Source organism: Chanodichthys erythropterus, chromosome 6 (genome assembly GCF_024489055.1).
Source record: "Chanodichthys erythropterus isolate Z2021 chromosome 6, ASM2448905v1, whole genome shotgun sequence".
NCBI lineage: Eukaryota > Metazoa > Chordata > Actinopteri > Cypriniformes > Xenocyprididae > Chanodichthys > Chanodichthys erythropterus.
The window spans coordinates 4330944-4350625 of record NC_090226.1 but is presented as its reverse complement, the minus strand read 5'-3'; the positions used below and the strand labels follow the sequence as shown (position 1 = coordinate 4350625).

The 19682-nt window shown below is 37.7% G+C and overlaps 1 protein-coding gene across 2 annotated transcripts; it reads right to left on the bottom strand.

Moving 5' to 3' along the window:
- Window positions 1–4347: 4347 nt before the first annotated feature.
- On the bottom strand, window positions 4348–18656 carry wnt4 (wingless-type MMTV integration site family, member 4). 2 transcript variants are annotated; one of them, XM_067387123.1, is made up of 5 exons: window positions 18563–18656; window positions 5861–6096; window positions 5657–5788; window positions 4951–5093; window positions 4348–4875 (listed from the first exon to the last, which is right to left on the bottom strand). In XM_067387123.1, exons 1-5 carry the CDS (start codon window positions 18637–18639, stop codon window positions 4405–4407), a joined length of 1059 nt encoding a protein of 352 aa, XP_067243224.1. In that variant the 5' UTR covers window positions 18640–18656; the 3' UTR covers window positions 4348–4404. The 2 variants fall into 2 exon arrangements, with proteins under 2 accessions (XP_067243224.1, XP_067243223.1); XM_067387122.1 differs by having other exon boundaries at window positions 4348–5093.
- Between the last annotated feature and the right edge of the window lie 1026 nt (window positions 18657–19682).

Sequence of the window (19682 nt, the reverse complement as noted above, 5' to 3'; positions counted from 1 at the left end):
ACTGACAATCCTCATTTTGGCTGCGTGAGATTCTCCAGCTTTGTTGTTGTTGAGCAACCGAAGCGTGAGCTGTTAAAACTCTGCCCTCTTCTGGAGAGCAGGCCAGGAGCAGCAGCTCATTTGCATTTAAAGGGACACACACAAACGGCGTGTTTTTGCTCAAACCCAAATAGCGGCAAATTTGACAAGCTATAATAAATGATCTGTAGGGGATTTTGAGCTGAAACTTCAGACACATTATGGGGACACCAGAGACTTATATTACATCTTTCTACAAAATATTAAGCAGAACTACTGTTTTCAACATTGTAAAATAATAATAATAAATGTTTCCTGAACAGCAAATCATCATATTAGATGATTTCTGAAGGATCATGTGATACTGAAGACTGGAGTAATGATGCTAAAAATTCATCTTTGAACACAGGAATAAATTACATTTTAAAATATATTACCATAGAAAACAGTTAAAATACTTAAAATTGTAATTATATTTCAGAATATTACTGTTTTTATTTTTGATCAAATAAATGTTTCAAATATTATATATATATAATATTTTTTATTTATGTATTTATTTATTTGTGGTACTTAATACAAGCTGTTGGGCAACAGCTCAGCAAAGAGGTGCTTACGAAAGTCATCTCTGGGGCCACTTTGTTGCAGCACCAAACCACATTTATGCATGTCCGACAACCTTCATTCCTGTCATTATTCCATGAATAGTTTCTATAAATATTTATTGTTCTTGGCGTGATGGCATGACTCTCAGCCTAGACCGTGTCACTAGGCAGCTGCCGGACTGGAACTGTCCTGATCCCTAAACCATTACATTGGTTTGTTAAACAGAATAGAGAAGGAAGATGCCATTGGTAATCTTACTGAATTTTTCTGAGAATTTCTGTCGTAATCGGTGTGGTTAACCTGATGATTTCATATTGACCTTGTACATTACCGTTCAAAAGTTTGGACTTTTTTAAGAATTTTCTTATTCTAACTAAGAATAAAACCAGTAATATTGTAAAATATTATTACAATTTTAAATAAAATTAAATTTATTTTAATGAAATAAAATACAAAAAGTTTGAAAAAAAAATATTTTAATATATTTTGTATAAAATGTCACTTATTCCTGTGACAGAAAAGCTTCAAATGATTAAGTATCACATGATCCTTTAGAAATCATTTTAATATGCTGGTTTGCTGCAAGAAACATTTCTTATTATTATCAATGTTGAAAACAGCTGTGCTGCTTAATGTTTTTGTGGAAATCATGATGAATTGAAAGTTCTAAAGAAGAGCATTTCTTTGAAATAGAAATCTTTTGTAACATTATAAATGTCTTTACTATCACGTTTGATCAATTTAATGTGCCCTCGATTAATAAAAGAATTAATTAAAAAACATCTTAATGACTCCAAACTTTTAAATGGTGGTGTAACTTAAATGAATATTTCAGTTTTACTACAAGGCATAACATATTGTTAATGACCACAAAAAAATATTTTAACACATCCCTTGTTTTCTGTAAAAATAGCAAAAAAAAAAAAAAAAAAAAAAAAAAAAGGAGGTTATGAGGTTATGGTGTGGCACTTACAGTTGAAGATAATGACGTAATTTCTGAATAATTTAAAAGCAGAAATTAAGTTTATAGTTTTATAAAAGCACTTGCATTAATTCTTGAATAACTTGTGTATTATTTAAGCGTTATAGCTGTTGAAATCATAATTTATGCAGTTGTTTTATGGTTTATGGCATTACCTTGTCATGGCAACAAAGTTAAATGCAGAAAAGGTTATTAAACTGAGCTTAATTTGTATTGAACCCGGGATATTTCTTTAACATCGACTGCAGCAAGACTGCAAAACCAAACTTTTATCCTAAAGTGTGAAACCCATCAAACAAGACTACATTCATAAAGACCATTAAACCATATTATCCTGATAAAATGACCTGATTGGTCAGCATGGTCTTTTTGGTGAAGCTAATAACTGATGATGTTTGCTTCCATTGCAAAGAGCAATAAGCACAAGCACGAGAATGTCAGTTTTTGACACAGCATATATTTCAATTAAACATACATTCATATGAAATATAGTCCTCTTCAGTGTATAAGTCTTTACAAACCTATGTTTCTTTTAAAAGCATACTGGATAGCAAGTTGTACTATAGAAAAGCTTGGAGTTATGGTATCGTACATAGTCGCCATAAATAATTCAGTCACTCAGTCTGACTAATGGAGCAGGGAATGCTGGGGGATTTGTTTATTTGTGATATGTGCGTCTGGAGAGGAAAAGTGCTAGAGTCATCGTGCACAGAATCCATGGTCCAAGAATCCCAAGAGGGTAAACAATTTATGTTTGTCAGTTTTGCGCCAGATGCATGGTTACAGCTCAGCACCAATGATCTGTCTGCGTCACTAGCTACGACTTTCAAAGCGCTCCTTTTGAACAGATTGTTAACACTTGTAATAATTCCACTCCGTCTTGTTCGGAGTTGGTTCGCATCCCTTCTAAAGCAGGGCTCACTTGAAGGGTAGGGACACACCAAACCGATGCCAAAGAACTAGCACTGATAAAAGCCCACTGTGTTGTCGCCTCACGTCGGGGCAAAAAGACTGCACATGAGAGAGAACTACAGCCGACTGTCAGCCGGCACGTGTGTTCTGCGCCTGCGCGTAAGGAGACCGCTGCCTGAACAAAGCAGCGCATGCTTACCGTTTTGAATATCATTCATGCTGATCACTTTCTTTATTCCATGTTAATATTAAATATTTGCCCAGGAACACTCGTAACACTTGGTACATGACGTAAAATTAGAACCGCCTTCTGTCTGTACCACTTTGACTTATTTTGCTATTATTCTGACGCTTCGACTCGTTCACTAAACAGAACAGCCAATCAGAGTTCTCTCTCTCGCCCGACGGCCCAACACCGATTCTACATGCTGAATCAGCCCCGAGAACCCCAAATGGCCAGTGTTGCCAAGTCCACAGTTTTCCTACGGAATTGGACTACTTTAACACTGTTGCCGTATGTTGTTTTTCATGACCCCAAATAACGTGATATTTAGCCACTGGAATGTGAATTTTATCAGGAAAACCCCACTAAAAATTCAGATTTTACCCCCTGGAACCGGGGAGCCCCCTAGAACGTGATTGGGCTAGTTTTGAGTAGCAATTGGACACATTTTGTTGTGAATACCTGGCAACTCTGTCTCTGCTGACGGTATCCGACTAGAGTCATTGTTCAGAACACACCAGGAAAACTTAGTCGGCTAACATTTAAAAAAGGTCAGACGTTGCCCGATGGCCGATTGTCAGCTTGGTGTGTCCCAGACTTAAAAGCCGGAACACACCAAGCCGACAGTCGGCCGCCTGGCAGTATTTGTTGGTCGGCAGACTAAGTTTTCTCAGTGTGTTCCACACCGTCGGCTGAAATTGGTCCTCGTTTGCTTTTTTTTGGCCAATTCGAAATGTTGAATCGTTTCGGAGCTTGTGGGTACGTCGGGCCATCTGATCATTCTGGGGTGAGTTTCCCGAAAGCATCGTTTGCCAACTATGGTCGTAAGCCCCAGTGAACTCTAATGGGTAACAACAGAACTTGCGACCCTAGTTCACTTTGGGAAACTCACCCCTGATTGTCTGTTCAGCTACTGCCACCTGCTGGTACAGAAAGGCATGTCATCTTACCCAGGCGCAGAACGGACGTGCTACTTGGCCGTCGGCTGTCGAGCATCGGTTTGGTGTGTCAGGCCAACTTTGGACCCAGACGCTGCCGACGTGAGCCAACCCTGCAGTATGCTTTCGTCGCCACTAGTTCGTCGGTGTCGGCTTGGTGTGTTCTGGCCTTAACACTCAGCTGTATACGCTATCGTTGATTCTTGAATTCAAGCAGCATCACAGGAACGAATGGCCAAGGGTATGGAAAGTACATGTACGCCTGGACTGCATCTCAGCACGTAATGTTCGATAGTTCGGTTAGTCCATCTTTCAAGAAGAAACCCTAAAGCAGCATTAACGATGAAAAGGCTTTAAAACGTTGACCTTTCTCCATATTCATGTGCCCCTGATCCCGGCCGGGTCAATGTCTATCAGTAACCCCATTCCCAATGGCACTCCTCTGGTGCACGTCACATTAAAAATTCACTCTCTATTCGATTGCAATAAGTTAAAAAATATACATATATATATATAAAAATAAGAGAGCAACTGCAATTAAAAAACAGAACGAGGAGAGAGAAAAATACTCTCAATTGGGACGTCAGATATATTTGCCCCTATATTTTAAAGTCTCATGTATGACATGTTCCTCTATCGGTGCATGAAATGCCTGGGAATGTCTCTGTCTTCCCTTTTGTGTATTTGCCTAGTTTCCCTGTGCATGTAGGGAAGCGTTGAGGGGATCACCGACACGTGTGCATCTCTACCATCTTGCGACACTGTTTGCACTTGACGTAGCAGCACCAGTGGAACTTGCAGCTGCAGCGGTCGACCACCTCCACCTCCTCCGTGTGGAATCCGCGACCGCAGCACATGAGCTCGCAGCCGTCGATGGCCTTCGAGGTCTTGTTGCAAAAGCGCCCTGCGGTTCCCAGTATGCCCGGCGTTCTGGGGTCGTGCTCGCAGAAGTCTGGGCTCGGGTCCAGGTACACCAGATCTTCATCCGTGTGCGGCTTGAACTGCGAGTTTCGTGGAACCAAGACCTTGGTGGTGCCCACTTTACGCAGCTCCACTTCTGTAGCGCCGTCGAATTTCTCCTTGATGACGTTGCCCACTTTGCGGAACGGCGGCATTGCTTTCCAGCAGGTCTTCACCTCGCAGGAGCCTGAAACACCGTGGCACTTGCATTCCACTCGCATGTGGTTCAGAATCGCCTTGGAATGGAAAAATAAATTTAATTTATATGAGTGTACAAACCTTTCAATGGTGATGTTTGTAAGGCCTCTTACCTTCCTCCCTGCCTCATTGTTATGGAGGTTCATTAGGGCTCTGTTGGAGGAATGTCCTTTACTTCGTTCCCTGATGTCCACAAAGGATTGGGAAAAAGCAACCCCATATGCAATATTATCTGAGCATCCTGACCACTGGAAACCTGTTGAGATAGAGATGGTCAAGGATGGAGAATCTAATGAGAGAAATCAGGAGTTTTATCAGTCCATCTGGAAACAAAGTTGTTTACAAGGTACTATATTATCATTCTAACAGTTTTCCAGGATTTTCCAAGATTAAAATGTAATCTTTGAATGTCATTTATAGAGTAGTCTGAGCCACTTATTAACAAGTAAACTAGATATTCATGAGAAGAACAGTATATTTAGCTGTTTTATATATATATAAATCTCCAACAAGTCTCAATACATTTTTTGTGTATGTTTGTTTATTGTGCATCAGCATATGAGACAGTAATAATTGTATTACAATCTGTTTCAGATCCTGCTCATAAACAGCATCTGTGAATAACATGAACCGTGATTGATCACTTCACATGTCACTCGCACAACTCTTCCTATCTAAGTGGGCATTTCTTGGTCAGGATAAGCTGCTTCAATGACCAGAGCTTTCACCGTTCAGTTTGGGTATGCAAGAATAATTTTTGCGAGTTCATAGCAATATTAATGATTAATCATCATAATTATTCATACAAAGTACATATACCTTCTGGACTGACACCGTGCACATTACGGTCACAGCCACACTTGTCCAGCTCCCCACTGCTGCAGGCTCTGGTCACTGCGAAGGCTACGCTAGCAGCAGATATGGCGTACACAAACGCAGCTTCTCTGGTGCCTGTGACAAATAAGCAAACATTAAGCTTCCCCAGAGATGCCTTCATGTCCATTTAAATGGGATGCAGCTTACCTTGTGTGACCACTTTCCCGAACACAGGAACACTCTCTAGCGTCGAGCAGTTCCAGCGTCGGTTGCGGAACTGAAACTGGCACTCGTCGATGGCGAGCTGGGCACCCCTGCGGACCGCGTCCATCACCTCCACGTTGCGCTTGCAGATCTGAACCTGCCTCTGGATGAGTCCTCTGAGCTTCTCACAGGTTTCTTCATCAGAGATGCTCCCCACCGATGACAGCTTTGCCAGGTATCTGAGGACAAACCAATAGACTGGTAATCAATATATGTTCATAGACTGTCATTAATACAGACATTTGTACAGAAAAAAAAAACCTTTCAATTTGTATCTAGAAGCTGGATGTTTTTGGTTTTTGGAGAAAAAAATCCATCCATCCATCCATCCATCCATCCATCCATCCATCCATCCATCCATCCATCCATCCATCCATCCATCCATCCATCCAATTATATTTAGTTTGTAATACTTTATAACAAGTTAAAAAATTTTAACATTAGTTATATCACTGGCTATCATAAACTAACAATAAACAATAACTTTTATTGCATTTATTAATTTTAATATAAATTTCCACATATACAAATACATTTGTAATATTTCCAGTTAAATTAGTCAATCTATTCTAAACAAACATGTTAACAAAGAACAATAATATATTTATATTAGTATATTTAGTATAGTGTATTTAGTATATTGGTGTATTATTATTATTATTATTATTATTAAATATTTTATATTTCTTATTATATTTATTCTGTAAAAAATGCTGTTCATTATTAGTTCATAACTACTGCAATAATTAATGTTAACAAATTTTAAGTTATTGCAAAGTGTTATTATATTTTACTATGTTAAGGCTTAGCTGATGATTTAACTGATGTTAATGAAATAAGTTTAGTAGTGTTCAACTTTTTAGTTCTCATTATCTAGTGACATTTTCATGTTTAATGAAGGCAGGTTATAGAGGTATCTATCTATCTATCTATCTATCTATCTATCTATCTATCTATCTATCTATCTATCTATCTATCTATCTATCTATCTATCTATCTATCTATCTATCTATCTATCTATCTATCTATCTATCTATCTATCTATCTATCTATCTATCTATCTATCTATATATATATATATATATATATAACTAAATTTAATTTGCAGCCATTTCATTTATATATTTATTACATTTTAGCTAGTTTCAGGTTTTCATTTCCCCACCAAATTATGCTTGTTTATATATATTCATTGAAGTGAAATGCTTTCATTTAGTTGTTGTTATAGTTTCTTTTAACAGTAACACTGCATTGTCGCACTAAAAGGTTTTTCCATTGACTCTCCATAGCACAAACGGCACTAATATAAACACCATGGCCCTCCTGTGATGTTCTTGGAAGGCTATGCTCGGCAGATGAGGTAAGGGTGATGTTAAGTGAGGCGGATATAGAATATCTTCACCCATCACCTCCAGGGCCAGGGGGTCGGGGCAACACCATCGCTTTAATGGGTCTGCTGAGCTCCATCTCTTTAAGGCACCTTATAAAAATAGTCCTATACTACAACGCAGCACACAGATTTCATCCGTACACACCAAGCTTGGTCTCATTATCATCAAGAATGGGTGGAGATCAAAGTCTTGACTGTTTAAGTTCTGCACAGATGCATTTAGTGGGTTGCGTGTAGGTGATGTTTGCAAGAGTGGTCACGGACGGGTTTGTTTTGTGTTATTTGTCTCTAAAGGTCTTTTGGTGTGGTACTGAGTAATTCGAATGTACTCCTAAATGCATCAGAATGGCTTTGAAGGTTCTGTGCTGTAAATACTCAATTAAGTTGCAAGATCTTGTGGTTTATTGATTCGGGTTCTAACTAAAGGTTAGCCCTCAAAATCAGTGCGAATCAGACCTGCTTTTTATTCTTTCACAGCGATGTCATAGAATAACCATTTTTGGTTCCTCAAAGAACCTTTCAATGATCCGTTCTTAAAAGAACCATTCTTTTTTTAGTTTTTTTATGAAGAACATTTTAAAATTCCAAAGAACCTTTTTCCACTATAAAGAAGAACCTTTTGTGGTGACACTTTACAATAAGGATTCATTTGCTGACATTATTTCACAGTTAAAGGCACAATGTGTAATTTTTCACCACTAGAGGTCGTTTATTCAAAACAAAGGCATAGGGAGGTGTTGTCTTCACATCTACAGCCGATGGAAAAGAATCGGATAGGACTCGGGCAGAAATCATATTCATGGATGAGCTAATGTATTAATGATTTATTAACATTTATTAAAAATGTATAGTTAGTTTTTAATGTTGCTGTTTGAGAATACAACATCTGCAAAGTTACAACGCTCAAAGTTTAATGCAAAGGGAAATATTTTCTTATCTCTGTTTCGCTGTTTAAGGACTACAACAAACGGCTGGTAGGGACTACACCAAGCTTCTTCCCGGTTTAGTGACATCACTAACCCTAAAATTTACATAAACCCCGCCCCAGGGAACACACAACAAAGGGGGCGGGGCTATGTTGGGCTGCTTTAGAGTAGAGGAAGAGTTGTTGTAGTCGAGTGTTGTTGTCATGCCGTCGTTTTACGCCAGACTGCTTCACAAACGAGGGTCAATTCAACACAAAAGATGAACATGACGGCACATGCTAGTGGATGAGTTGAATCAACTCCACAGCAACTACATAAATTTATCCACTAACCATTCAGAAACGTCCAGTTTCATTCTAAAAGTTGTAACTTCTTCCTGAGTCTCTCCATCAGTGTCGACTCCGGTTTGAACAATGTAAGGCTGAACACCGTTACTGACAATCCTCATTTTGGCTGCGTGAGATTCTCCAGCTTTGTTGTTGTTGAGCAACCGAAGCGCAAGCTGTTAAAGCTCCGCCCTCTTCTGGAAAGTGAGACGGGAGCAGCAGCTCGTTTGCATTTAAAGGGACACACAAAAAATGGTGTGTTTTTGCTCTCACTCAAATTGGGGCAAATTTGACAAGCTATAATAAATGATCTGTGGGGGATTTTGAGCTGAAACTTCACAGACACATTCTGGGGACATTCTGAGAGACTTATATTACATCTTGTAAAAGGGGCATAATAGATCCCCTTTAAAACTTTAAACTAATGGTTGGTTGGTTTGTCCATATTTGACCCAACAATGGGTTGAAACAACTCAGCATTTTTTACAGTGTAGTATGGAAGTAAGCATATTCAGACGCAGCAAACAATTTTCAAAAACGCATCTTTAGACATTGCTTCTTTTTTTTCGAGTCTTGTGCTTTTAACACCAAAAACATGTTCTGTGTGAATGGCCTCTAAGAGTGTATAGTCTTGACGTCTGCTTTGTTTCTGCGGCTCATTTTCAGAGGTTAAATACAGCACATCTAGATCCCAGCGACTGGCAGCGGTGCATCGCACCCTCTCCGCTGTTGACAAGAGCTGATTTTGAAGGCCAAGGCTGGGGCAGATAAGAAACAAACACCTCCTTGTCCACGAGACCATCATCTCTGCTCTCACAAGCTTTGATAACACACTCCTGTCTGTCCAGCCAGAAGATGAAGCATGATGTCACCGGCCAGATGCAGACACATTCTGCATGGCGTTTCTTTTTTATCATGTGCAGCATCTGTTGACGATTGCATGTTCTTGCATGCGTGTTTACAGCTTTTGTTTGTTTCACCAGTAAATTAGCTCTGTGATCCTGACCTGATAATGAATCTGGCAGCCAAATGGCAGTCCGTTCTTGCGGGATAAGCGCAGGAATATAATATATCAGTGCCAGATGCTCTCATAAGACGTGCGCTCGTATCAAGCTCGGGGTTTTGACAAACAAACACCTGAAGAACGGCCGGCTGCATATTTGTCTGGGAAAAAGATTGTCTGAGACCTTGAGAGAATCTTGTTTTCATTGCTCCCCATTTCTATCGTTCCCTTCTACTTTATTTTCAAAAAATGTACTCGCTAATCGCAACGCTAAGTTTGGGAAAACAAGGGGAGCCGACGGGACTGTGGGATTTTGTATAAGAATGGGAGATGCCTTCCTCTGTGTTTCTGGGAGGTTTCTGCTGAGCATTCCACCTGGAGCACGGTGCCTTCTTCCTTTTGTGTCATGTTTGTGTTGAATTACACAACCCTGGCCTCCGAGCGCTGTTGGCTCCAGATGGCTTAGCCAAGCGCGACTTAGCACGCAACCATGCTGTTTGAGAGAGTTTGGAAGAGAATGAAAGAGAAAAAGAAATCGCCAACTCCTACACACACCAGGCTGTATATATCCGCTCGCCTCTTACTGCTGTCAACGTATAAACAAACTTAAAGTTATATACATTACCATTCAAGAGTTTGGGATTGCTACGTTTTTTAAAAGAGGTCTCTTCTGCTCACCAAGGATGCATTTATTTGACCAAAAATACAGTAAAAGCGATAATATTGTGAAATAATATTACTATTTAAATGAGCTGTTTTCTTTTTTAAAAGGTTTTAAAATGTAACTTATTTCCTATGATCTAAAGCTGAATTTTCAGCATCATTACTCCAGTCTTCAGTGTCACATGACCCTTCAGAAATCATTCTGATATGCTGATTTGCTGCTCAAGAAACAATGTTGAAAACAATTGTGCTGCTCAATGTTTTTGTGGAAATCGGGATTTCAAGATTATTTTCGATGAATAGAAATAGAATAGAAATTATTTAAAAATAGAAATCTTTAGTACAGTTATCATTTATGTCTTTACTGTCAAAAAAAAAAAAAAAAAAAAAATGCTTACTGACCCCAAACATTTGAAAGGTGTATATATATATATATATATATATATATATATATATATATATATATATATATATATATATATATATATATATATATATATATATATATATATATATATATATATATCAGTGTAGACAATGGAAAGTATTTGTAATTTTTACAGAAAAACTGTTATAATTTTAAAATGCTGCAGTAAAAACATCACATTATGCAATTTTACTGTAAAATACTGTCATATATATGGTTTTTGCAAGTAAAAACTATGAATTATCATATCATTTATGGTATATATGTATATACTCACACATTCAGAGTAGGAAATTGCAACTAAAAAAGCTTGACTTCCTCTCAGCATCATTTTTTGTAAGTTTATTGAATAATCAAACGATGGATGTAGACATTTCCTGTCTCTCTGTGGTAAATCGGTGAAGGTAAATATCAGACCTGTACGAGCTACCGTCAGCAAGTAAACATGCGTGCTGTGGCGTCCAAGGGCCACAATTTCATGATGTTTACAAAAATATTTGATATTTACATATTTGTCAGCTGTGCGTCACGGGGCGACACGTCTGTGTATTAAAAGCTGTTTGTCCGAAATAAATGCAGCATTAGGGAGGTTTAAGGAAACTGATGCATTTCATTACTTCGTATTTCACCCACGTATTTCTATTTTTTATCATTATTAAACCACCAACATTTAACAACATTTAATGTCCCTCAGTAATACCAAGGAGTTTATAGTTGAACAGAAACACTATTGCTGTTAATATAACGGTTGACTGTTGGCATTGCTCATACTGTTCCAAAAACGTTGTGGGTAACTTATCCTCTACCGTTTGTGGCACAGACAGGAATGATATATTAAGTATTGCGACTTGTTCATAATTTTCCTATTACTTCTCTAAGGAATCAGATATGATTTTCAGCTGGCAGATGATGAATTGCATTATGTATCCGGGGTCAGTTGCATAAACTTAGCCACTGTTAAGACTTAAGAACTAGTTTGACTAGTTAAGGGGCAATCATGCAGTCTTACTTTTTCCAATTTAAATTTAATAAACAGCATTTATTTGAAATATACATTTTTTGTAACATTATAAATGTCTTTACTGTCACTTTTGATCAATTTAATGCATCCTTGCTAAATAAGAGTATTAATTTTGAAACTTTTGAACCTTAATGTAAAGATGATGATCCTCACAACATTGAAAATACAGTCAAGAAGATGTCCTACAGAAATGACCCAAAATGTGAATTAAAGATCCATCACAGAATGCGACATGTTTTCAGAAACAGATGTGTCATTCTTGCACAACTGTGTTTCTCTGATAAACAGCTCTAGTTTCCTCAATACCTCAGTGACTCATGGGTATTTCTAACTCTTAAAAGCACATGTACCAAAACGTCATTTGCTCGTTTGCTTTTAGCAATGAACGTCTGACACCATCTTAACAGTTGCATTCACACTTTGCTTATCTCTAGGTCTAGTGGATCTGTCTTTAACTCTAGAGGGCAGTGTTATCTCATTTATTGACAGTATCCTAAAAGATTAGCAGTACAATTAACTGAACATGTTAATTCCAATTAATCATATGGATCTCATTTGACATCCAAGAAAATATCACAGGTCATTACTAATCCCATTTTGTTTCTTGGGTTGTTAATATTTATTTAATCTTGTTTCTATCTCTTCTAGCAGGTTAAATATATACCAGATGTACATCATTAAGATGCCTCAGAGCACCAAATGTCTTTCAGAGAGGTATGAAAAGTAACATTAACATCTAAATCTAAGATATACAGATTAATTCAACTTTGGTAATTGCTGTATATGAATATCTGCTTAGACAGGGAAGAACCTTTTGAATTCCCAGCTAACAAAAATATCTAAGAACATTTTGCTAATTTTCCCATTTAGTTATGAAAACATTATTTCTGAATGTTCAAAACATAGTTTTTTTTTAAAACATTTTAATTTTTTATTTTTTGTAATGTGAACGTAAATGGAAAATTCTGTTTATCATTTTGCAAACGGAATGGGAATGTTACTTTTGAATGTTCTCTGAACGTTCTAAAACAAGTAGCAACATTTAAAAAAATGTTAGAGGAACGTCCAACCTAAGTGTTTTTTTTTAAAAAAAAATGTTTCATGAACGATGTAAAAATTTTAAGAACATTTTTAAAGACCAGATAACTCTGATTGAACATTCTATTAACGTTACTGGAAAAATGTTTGCTCATAACTTTGAAAGAACCTAACCTAGCCAAAGTTCCAACTTTCCAAGTTAGCTGGGCATATGCCTTAAAACAATGTGAAAAACAGTGTAAATATAATTTAAATCATTTCAAGAAGTAAATAGGTGCAGGAATATTTCGAAGACATCCCTGCTTCTGAGCTCTAAAGAACATCCTAAACATCTTGTGATGTAAGAACGTAGATCTGTAAAAGTGAAGATGGATAGATGGGAGGCTGGAGGAAATGCAGTCAGGTAGAAAAATTAAGAGAGATTGACTCAATTCCTTTTTTTCTGTTTAGGTGCTGACAGGTCCCTATGGGAGTTTATGGGAGTTTCATTTTTAAGAGGAAAAAACTTGAGAAAGTTGTCTGATGATGAGACAGACCATTAAATTGTGGATTTCAATCTCAATTTGCATTGTGAAAAGCATCTTTATTGCAAGGAAATTAATCCTGATTGATGGGCAGTCAATATGAGATTGCTCAAATTCATCTTTTCGGTCTCTCTTTTACTATATTTGTCCATCATCTGCTTTTCTACATGTAATGTGTAATATAGCTGTTTGTGAGTTTAAAAGGTCTGCAAAGTTTCAAAGACCGAAGTGCATAATAAATGTGGTTATTGTCTCTTAAAAGAAAGAACTGATTCTGAACAACCTGAAACGAGTAGGCAGTAACTCCAGTCTTACTTCCTGCTCCAATGTAGGTGTGTAAAACATTTGCATAATTCATTCTTTATTGGCTGCCTGCGAACAACATCTACTCTGACCCGGCCTCAAACACTGAGGCCTGGAAGAATTTGGTTCGTGTTGTTTTCTGTGCGGTGAAAGCAAATCCACTTCCAAAGGATGAGGACTCGGGTTTGAATTGATACTCTAAAACTGATGCCATCTTTACTGTTTTTATGCTGAGGAAGATCCGGAGCTGTAATTCAGAAATGGTAATGGGCGTTTGGTTTCTGACACGCACTGTAAGCGGTAGACCAATCACAACAGACTGGGCCATCTGACCAATCAGAGCAGAGCAGGCTCTCAGAAAGAAGGGGTTTAGAGAGACTGAATCTTTTATCAAACCCTTTCAGACACCGTGAGGGAAGAGGTGATGCTGTAATGTATATTTTGAGAAAATTGAAGTGTTTTTTGACATGTAAACCTACTGTAGGAGACCTTCAAAACAAAATTAAGAACCTTTAAAATAGCATAATAGGGGCACTTTAATGAGAATAGTCAAGGGGAAAAAACATTAAAGTTGCCTGTTTCATCAAATTAACCTTTTAATAGGCTGTTGTATGAGTGGAGGTATGTGACAACAGGTTTTACAGCTTCATTACCCTGTTGTCACTGGTGTTATTTGTGTTATCAGCCCTCGGCGCCAGGATGTATTTCACATTAGAGGTTTCTCTCTTCTCATGTTGCTCATCAGCTGTGAACTATTTATTGACCATCCATGTGCAAACATCTCCACCACTGTTCTTTCCATCCCACGTGGAGAGTAACACTGTCTCCCATCCTAAACAAATACAACTGTGTGATCTTTGCACTGTTTTACATTCATAATCATAACTGCAACTGAGTTCTGTGACCTCAGCATCTCAAAAAACCATCTCAGCTTCTGTATTTGACAGAGTGCAACTCTTTCTTTAGTTCTGAAATTATTGCATCATGGAACTAGAAAAGGAAAGTTCATCAAGACAAACCTTAAAGTTTAGATAAACATTGATTTGTGAAGGTTGCCTAGGCCTTATTGGATACATAAAGACTGGATGGATTGATAGAGTCAGGATTTTTCAATAGAAGTCTATGGATATTTTTGGAGGATATTTGTTAATCTGGGAAATTGTTTGATCTGTTAGAAAAGACATAGTGCAACAATGCCCAGTTCAGACTACACCTGATTTTTACAATCCGTTTGACGGAGGATGTCGAGGTGATTCGTCAATCATTTTATCATGTATAGCATGTCATAGTGACAACAACCGATGCTTCACAACATCCGACAGACATGTTTAACTTTTTTCGGTCCTCCATGATGGGTTCTGTTGAGAAATCGAGTCCCCACAGGAATCGGGTCTCCTTTAGGACCCCAAGGGGCTTTTATTTTTAGTGCCTGATTATAATTCCTGCAAAATCACGTTATGATTTATATAATTTAAAATGCGTTATAATGACCTTTAATATATTTTAAATTACATGGTTCGTATACTAGTACATAACTAAAGCTATAGGTTGTGAAATCAAGCATTTCTCGTTAGTTAGCTTATAGCATAGCATACATCTACCCGATTAGCCTGCTAGCTTAGCTTATATTATATTAGGCATATTTTTTGCTTCCAATATAGTTCCCAATTACATGTTTCAAATGAATGATGTTTTTGTGTACTTAGCATGACAATTAATATATAATAGTAATATTATATACTATACCACATTGTTATTACTGTTTAAAATCAATATTAAATTACTTTTACACAACATAGTATGTTGCAACAATCATTATCCTAATAAAAATAAATAAAATTAGGCATGAGTGTGTTTTCATTATGCAATACTTAGGCATTTATTTTATATTTCAAGAATGTTGTTTGAGCGCTTAATGTAATAAACTTAATACAATAATGAAATAGGTTATAATTAGTCAAGACATCATGATAACAACTTTTGATCAGGCATTACCACTTGGGTCCTAAAGGAGACCCGATTCCTGGGGGGGAAATAGGAGCAAACACGCCCTTGTTTCCGGAAGTAAGTCACTAGCTCCGCCTTCTCGATGACATCTCGCGTGTCGTTAAAGTCTACAAGCAATGATTGGTCAGGTAAGCAACATGGAGTCTGACATGTTTTTTCCATGACAAGAATTTAGGAGTCAAAATTGACTGACACAGTGACTATCGTAACAGACAAAAAATGTGTATTCTGAACCTAACATAAGTTGAAACAGACTGAGGGTCTGTGCAAAGTTTGGTGGATTTAATTTGAAAGCTCTAGGAGTTTTGGTCACAAATTTTGGTCTCAGCTTAAAGGGACAGTTCACCCTCATGCCATCCCAGATGTTCAGAAGACATACATTCATCCACGGGGTCATATTGATTACTGTTACGGTCGCTCTGTGTGGTTTTTCAAGCGTCAAATGAGTGACAGCCATTCAATGGCATTATATATCCTAAAAAATATTGTTTGTGTTTATCCGAAGAAATAAAATCATATACGTCGGCGACGACATGATTTTCGGGTGAGCTATCCCTTTAAGGATTTTGAAGTTTGATCAATAACAGTATGCTGGCTTTGCCAAGCCAAGATAAAAGCAAGAATCGCTGCTTGTCAGAATGCATTAGAATAAGTATTGAGTGACTATTTGCAGTATTTATTTAGAAAAGAGTCTGTTTAATAACATTTACCATCTGTTGTTTATGGTATCTAATTAGTGATTCATTCCTGGCATTTGAACACAAAACAACAGCAAATAGTCATTCATAAAAATGTATGCAGCAATGGAAGCTTATATTTGCATGAACAAGCAAGTGCTATACATGGAGGTTTGAAGATGTGCAGGTGCAGTTCATCTGCTCTCGTGACCCGCACCTGCACCTCCACCCTCCATACAGGTGCGGATGGATGTGCTCAAGTGTAATACATACACACATCCAACAAATGAAAAGCTTTCAGCGGTACTTCAGAACATTTAATTATGACTGTTGAGTAAAGAGTGGACTTTTACACCACAAGTTCTATTCTATTCTATTCTATTCTATTCTATTCTATTCTATTCTATTCTATTCTATTCTATTCTATTCTATTCTATGTATCCGAGTGACCAGAAGAAAATTTTTATTCAAATCACACATACTGCTTCTGTTAGAACTAAAAATGGCTTTACAGCTTGATACTTTTTAAGCACCAAAAAAACCCCTTTATTCTCAGTTCTTTAGAACATCGTATATATAGTGGTGTTTTAAAAAGCCCAAAACACTGATCTGAAGAACCTATATTAAAACATCAGTCATTTGAGCTGAACCTATAACCTGCAGGTGTTATTGATCTGACTGCTGCATAATAATTAAAAACAGGCTTTTTATTATGCAACAGATATGAAACAAAACAGAAACGTTTTCAGTTACTCAGCATTCTTATCTGTTTTTATTTTAAATGAGTGAGACAAAACATCTCACTTTGAGATCAGACAACGTGCAGCATGTTTGTATAAGACGAGGTCACTGTTTATTTCATTTAAACTAGAATAAGAGCGCTACGTTGTGAAGAAGATTAATGTGTCCTGAAGATGGTCTTCATCAAAAAGCATGCAACAGATTTACTGAAAAGTTTTGAATTCACCCTTCGCGGTGAATATTTTCATGATTTGTTATCACATTTTTTCTTTTGTCAAATCAACTTCAATAATTAATGTGGTTCAGATAACATAATATTTTGAATTTCTGTTGATTAAACCAATCGCCTTCATTGTATTAACTCAATTTGTTAATTTTAAGGCAGCCAGGTAAGTTACTTTTTTAAGTTAAACCAACAATTCTTTTTTACAGTGTATTTATTTTCAGTCGTCATGCCGGTTCCATTGAACAATATATTTTTTCTACTTTCTTTTAAGAATTTCAATGACTTTGATGTTTTTTGGATATATTACAGGTTTTATGTTTTTACATTGAGTGCCCTTTCCTTGTTGTTCAAATGAACCATATTAGCTTAACCCGATATTTAGCCTTAACTAATTGTTTTCCTGTAAAAAATATTTATAGTGTTTCTTCACAGTATAGGCTACACTACAGCTTCATGCCCACACGTTGCTCATATAACTCATGTTTGCTAAAGAAAACTTGTCTAATGTCTATTTGGCTACTTGCTAATACCTGTCCTGGGATGGGGTTGGAATAGTGTACAGGCTCCTGTCAGAATGATCATATTTTGTAGACAGGTAGGAGGTTTTCCTTTAGTGTGAAGCTTGTCTGTACATGCCCCAAACCTGTCACCACGCCTTTAGTTAAAAACACTCTTCCATCGAAAACTCAACTGCATCTGGATAGATTAAATGATCTGCCCTGAGGATACAGATACATAATCTTAGAAATGCAAACAGAGAATATAAATCTTGATACGGCCTTAACCAAGCCTGCTTTTCCATATAAATGTCCAAATCAGATCATGGCTTCCTTCTTTGCTATAATCGTAATGATTCATTTCTACAGCTCTCTTCAGCACTGTAAGCATGATGAAGAGTGCTGTTACTGCTGTCATATTCACGCGTTGCTCTCCAGGCTGCGCGCAACCAGCGCCAAGCGCAGCTGTGCCAAATGCACATGAACTGGAAGTTTATGATTTCAGATTCCAAATAACCAGTTTCATTTCCTCATTTCCTTATTTTTTTATTTTTTTTTTTTCATACAATGCATGATTTTGTTTAAACTGACAGCTGCATTATCTATTATAGGCCACGTTATACTTCTGGTTTTTGACTGTCTTCTGCGCGTGCGAAAAGTGCAGCAAGGTCATGTAAGCAATCTACAAAGGTAGGTGCTGTATATTCTCATTTACAAGTTCGCTTGGTTTTTCGATTTGTCATTGCCATGGCTCATACATTGTGCTGCACTGACACGCTACACATTTGCTTTTGGGAATCTGACTGACTTGGGAGTCATAACAGACAACACAGACGTCAAAACATCACACGAATGAAGAAAGTGATATTCACTTACAGCCAGTTGCTCGCATTGGCGGAGAAGAGCGCTAGAAAGAGCATAAGCAGTGACCTTATCAAATACTCCGATGACATCGTGAGAGGAAGAGAGGATCAAGTCAGGTAAAGGTTGCTGGGATAAAATCCTCAGGAGGAGTTGTGAGTCAGGGCACTGCGCTGAAAAGTTGCATCGAAAAGCGATTAATCCATCATTGCGCATCCATTTGGATGAGAAGCAGGTCTGTCCGGATCAACAGTTCTTGCCTCCGCGCAAGTGCTCACGATTACTTATATAGTGGCAGCAAAATCACACTGAGCGGTATCCTCTTCAGAGCGCGTCCAGCGGTTTCCACGGTCCACTTTTACGCAGCATCAGGTAAAGATGAGGCACGCGCGGTCCCGCCAGTAAAGCGAGTCTAAATGACAGCCTTGGTCCTGCGCGTGCTGTTAATTCATCTAAACGTGAAGGTTTGATGGCCTCTGTAGATGCCACTCTGAATTCAGTCTGAGAGTGAATGCTGAATTTACTGACTCCTGAAGGGTTTGGTAGGGGCGGCGCGTCATTTGGGGGAGGTTTTGATGTGTGAGAAAGCAGATAAAGGCGGGTTTAGTGCATGCATATATGTTTTCTCTTGCGCTTGGCTGCCAACTATTTGTTCTCCAGAGGGACTCGGTGCGGCAGACATTCGCCGTGCTCGAGGTATAACCCCTTATGCTTTTGGCAAGGTGTGTTTCCCCTGGCCTCAGTGCCCCCAAACGCAAGTGGTTAAGATGCTATTTATAGACTCGTAGTGTCGTATTTTGACAGCTTTGTATACAAATAGACATTATGCCATATTCTTATTAATGTTGTAATAGTATAGTTGTCATTTGAATGAAAATGAAGAATTTCAAGATTCACTTCGAGACAGAGCATCTCCAAAGATCTGATTTATTAGGTTTACATAAACAAGTGAAACAGGTTTTGTATTGAACATTGGGCTGAAATCAGTCGGTGGTGGTTGTTTCCTATCAGCAACAGCTCAGCATTATATGTGTGTTTAACATGTTATATATGCAATAGGAAACCACAAACAACTTTCTGTGCTGGTAAATATTACGCGTAATTGTTTTTACCAGTGTAGTATATGGACTGACAG

Excerpts from the sequence above, each read along its gene's own strand:
- wnt4 (XM_067387122.1), bottom strand. The coding sequence starts at position 18,639 with ATGTCATCGGAGTATTTGATAAGGTCACTGCTTATGCTCTTTCTAGCG. Across the intron at positions 5,789-5,860 it reads CGGGAAAGTGGTCACACAAG|GCACCAGAGAAGCTGCGTTT; the intron begins GTAAGCTGCATC and ends TATTTGTCACAG. Across the intron at positions 5,094-5,656 it reads GCACGGTGTCAGTCCAGAAG|GTTTCCAGTGGTCAGGATGC; the intron begins GTATATGTACTT and ends CTATCTCAACAG.